This window comes from Colobus angolensis, unplaced genomic scaffold, assembly GCF_000951035.1.
Source record: "Colobus angolensis palliatus isolate OR3802 unplaced genomic scaffold, Cang.pa_1.0 Scaffold222, whole genome shotgun sequence".
Taxonomy (NCBI): Eukaryota; Metazoa; Chordata; class Mammalia; order Primates; family Cercopithecidae; genus Colobus; species Colobus angolensis.
Window position 1 is genome coordinate 463,341 of NW_012115400.1, and position 4,116 is coordinate 467,456.

Here is a 4,116-nt window from a genome sequence, read left to right on the forward strand (position 1 = left end):
CCCAGGCTGGAGTGCAATGGTGCAATCTCGGCCCACTGCAACCTCTGCCTCCCAGGTTCAAGTAATTTTCCTGCCTCAGCTTCCTGAGTAGCTAGGATTACAGGCGCGCACCACTGTGCCCGGCTAATTTTTTAATTTTTAGTAAAGACAGGTTTCACTGTGTTGGTCAAGCTGGTCTCGAACCCCTGACCTCGTGATCCACCTGCCTCAGCCTCCCAATGTGCTGGGATTACAGGAGTGAACCACCGCACCCAGCCCGTAGTATTTAAAGTCATGCAGTACTTACTGAATTTCCTTAAAATTTTAGAGAAAATACTATAATAATGATCTCAGTTGTTAAGCGCTTCTTGTAGCCCCAGCTGGTACCCAGCACTCCACTGTTGCTATGGAAAGCACTGAACCTACCCTGAGGACTAAAGAGCTAAAATTGGGAGATGAGACGTGAAATTGAAAGCTAGATAACATGAAAATGTAGACAACATGAAAACGTGAGCCAAACTATATTTCCAAGTGTCTTCCAAAAGTTTCCTTTGTGTTTTCAGGGTAAGGAAGACTTTCCAGAATATTGAAAAGAACGAAGTAATATAATAAACAGCTATATCAGATAATTGCCACCAGAATTAACAACTTTTTCCCTGTGCCAGGAAGTAATTTCTTTTCCTGTATCAGGAAACTTAAGGAAAAAGGATATAATAATAAGGAATATTATTCTAGATAATGGTAAAGTCACCTGTCACCAGCAGTTCTGTTCCTCTCCCCTAGAAGGCAGACTATAATTTGCTATGACACCATTCCAGTCCATTTTAATATATTTACGTACATACATGTTCATAAACAAGCTTAGGCCAAACACAGTAGCTCACACCTATAATCCCAGCACTTTGGGAGGCCAAGGCGGGAGGATTGCTTGAACCAAGGAGTCCAAGACAAGCCTGGGCAACATAATGAGACCCCCTCTTTACAAATAAAAAAATTAGCACAGCGTGGTGGCACACACCTGTGGTCCCAGCTACTTGGGAGGCTGACGTGGGAGGATCACTTGAGACAAGAAGATCAAGGCTGCAGTGAGCTGTGATCACACCACTGCACTCCAGCCTGGGTGACACAGCAAGACCCTCTTTTCAAAAGAAAAAAGAGAAAACAATCTTTAGGACTATTGGCTAGTATTTTTTGAAGCTACATAAATAGCATGATATTATGCATCTCCGGCAGCCTGCTTCTGCATTCGTGATTGTTTCTGAGATCCATCTCTGCTGCTGTCTAGATCAAGTTGATTCCTTTTAACTACTCTTTAGCATTTTACACCTCACTTATTTACTCCTTCCTCCATTGGAGGACATTTAGGTGGTTTCAATTTTTCCATATTACATGCAAGTGCTGAATAGGCATCCCTTGATTTCTGTACGTATGTGTGAATGTTTGTAGATGGTAGATGTGTGAATACCATAGAATACGCACCTCCGCAGTGTTGCCAGGCCTCGTCAGATTGCCGTCATTCCCACTTGTTCTGTATGAGAGTGCCTGTTTTCCCATACCCCGCCGCATGCTTGATGAATGCATAAAAGGTTCATCCATTGCTTCTGTAAGTTGTATTTTCCTGATTAATGGAAAAGATGAGCATACTTTCAGACGTGTATCAGCCATGAGAGTTTTTCTTCGTTGTGACTGTCCTGTTCATAAATCCTGATCATTTTTTCATTGAGTTTTTGTCTTTTTCTTTTTCTGGTTTTTTGTTTGTTTGTTTTGAGGTGGAGTCTCATTCTGTCATCCAGGCTGGAATGGGGTGGTACAGTCTTGGCTCACTGCAGCCTCTGCCTTCCAGGTTCAAGCAATTCTCCCGCCTCAGCCTCCTGCGTTGCTGGAATTACAGGCACCCGCAACAATGCCCGGCTAATTTTTGTATTTTTAGTAGAGTTGGGATTTCACCACATTGGCCAGGCTGGTCTTAAACTCCTGACCTCAAGTGATCTGCCTGCCTCAGCCTCCCAAAGTGCTGGGATTACAGGTGTGAACCACCACGCCCAACTTTTTTTTTTTAGACAGGGTCTTGCTCTGTTGCCCAGTCACCCAGGCTAGAGTGATCATGGCTCACTACAGCCTCAACCTCCTGAGCTCAAGCGATCCTCCCACCTCAGCCTCCCCAGGGAGCTGGTACTAAAGGTATACGCCACCACACCTCGCTAATTTTTTTGTAAAGATAGGTTTCACCATGTTGCCCAGGCTGATTTTTTATTCTTTTAGTTGGACTCTAATTTTACCTCTAATCACCTAAAATACTGATGAGCTTAGAGATCTCCTTACCCAAATAAGAGAACTTAGCATGTTTTGCTATTCTGCATTCTTTACAGAAGTTGTCCTGCATTCTTCAGCATAACTCACGACCACCCTTGCTTTGACCAGTGATTTGTAAATAATGCTCTTGAGCACCAGGACCTGAGTATATTTCTAAACCAGCACCAAAGACAACGTTTCTATTTTTGTCGCTGTTCCTTTCCCACAACCTTATTTCTATTAGCTTTGGCCTATTTTCTTAAGTTCCTTTGCCAGTGGCCTCATAGGCTAAGAATAAGAATATTCATATTTTAAATTGGAATTTTAGGCCAGGCACGGTAGCTCACACCTATAATCCCAACACTTTAGGAGGCTGAGGCAGGTGGATCACCTGAGGTCAGGAGTTCGAGACCAACCTGGCCAACATGGTGAAACCCTGTCTCCACTAAAAATACAAAAATTAGCCAGACATGGCAGCGAGCACCTATAATCCCAGCTACTTGGCAGGCTGAAGCATGAGAATCGCTTGAACCCGGGAGGCAGAGGTTGTGGTGAGCCGAGATGGCACCATTGCACTCCAGCCTGGGGGATAGAGCAAGACTCTGTCTCCAAAAAAAATTAAAAATTAGGCCAGGTGCAGTGGCTCACACCTGTAATCCCAGCGCTTTGGGAGGCTGAGGTGGGCAGATTGCCTGAGGTCGAGAGTTCGAGACCAGCCTGACCAACATGGAGAAACCCTGTCTCTACTAAAAATACAAAATTAGTTGGGCGTGGTGGCACATGCCTGTGATCCCAGCTACTTCGGAGGCTGAGGCAGGAGAATCGCTTGAACCTGGGAGGCGGAGGTTGCAGTGAGCCAAGATCACGCCATTGTACTCCAGGCTGGGCAACGAGAGCAAAACTCCATCTCAAAAAGGAGGAAAAAGAAAATCAGAAATCCAAAATGTTCCAGAGAGCATTGTGTTTTAGCAATGACCTTTAGAGTGTCATGTTGGTACTCAAAAAGTTTTGAATTTGGGAGCATTTCAGATTTCAGCTTTTTAGATTACGGACACGCAACCTGTATGAGTTTTTAAAAAGTCCGTTTTGTGTATTATATTTTGGATTAGTTCAGGAAATTACTCTTGAAAACAAAGTATTGTGATCTATATTGGCTTTATTGTAAAGGAGAAGTTCAGTATAGTTTATCAGCAGAATCAGTTTTTTTTATATAAACTAGTTGTTCCAGCATGGGTCCATAATAACAGTAATGGAAGTCCATAAACTATTTTCAGCGTTTCAAAAAGACCAACAGAAATTTAGATTTAGCTCTAATAATATTGCACAGGTAAATGGAACTGTCAAATGTTTTTACCCTGATCTAAATTTATTTTGGCTAAGTATAGTAACATTGTTTATTTTTCGCTGGTTGGAATCATTAATTGACAGTTGTACACATCTCTGGGAAAATGAATTTTTAATCTTAGTTTTCCTGTAAAGCATTATAAAATATAGGACCCAAGTAAAAGTAAAAAATAAATAAATAAATAAAAGGAATTCTTCAGAGGTGAATTTGAGAACTACTTTTTCAAAAGTTTTTCTTTTCCTTAACTACAGTCTGCTTTTAAAACAACTGTGACTTGTCCCCTTTTTGGTGACAATTTCAAGTTCAGGTGTTAACTGTTGTTTGAATTCTGTCTCCAGAGATTGCCCTCAGTCCCAATAATCACGAAGTGCACATCTACAAGAAGAACGGAAGCCAGTGGGTGAAAGCTCATGAACTCAAGGAGCACAATGGACACATCACAGGTAAAGGAAGATAGCCGTGAGTTTAGTGTGGTGTTTCCAAATCAGGCACTCTTCCTT

The 4,116-nt window shown here is 42.2% G+C and overlaps 1 protein-coding gene across 1 annotated transcript in view; it reads left to right on the forward strand.

The window, feature by feature from the left end:
- Nucleotides 1–4,116, forward strand: part of ARPC1A (actin related protein 2/3 complex, subunit 1A, 41kDa) — a 43,184-nt gene that overhangs the window by 13,708 nt on the left and 25,360 nt on the right. Inside the window, exon 3 of the mRNA XM_011943951.1 lies at nucleotides 3,955–4,059. Within this exon, the coding sequence (XP_011799341.1) occupies nucleotides 3,955–4,059 (105 nt within the window). The remainder of the gene's footprint in view (nucleotides 1–3,954; nucleotides 4,060–4,116) is intronic.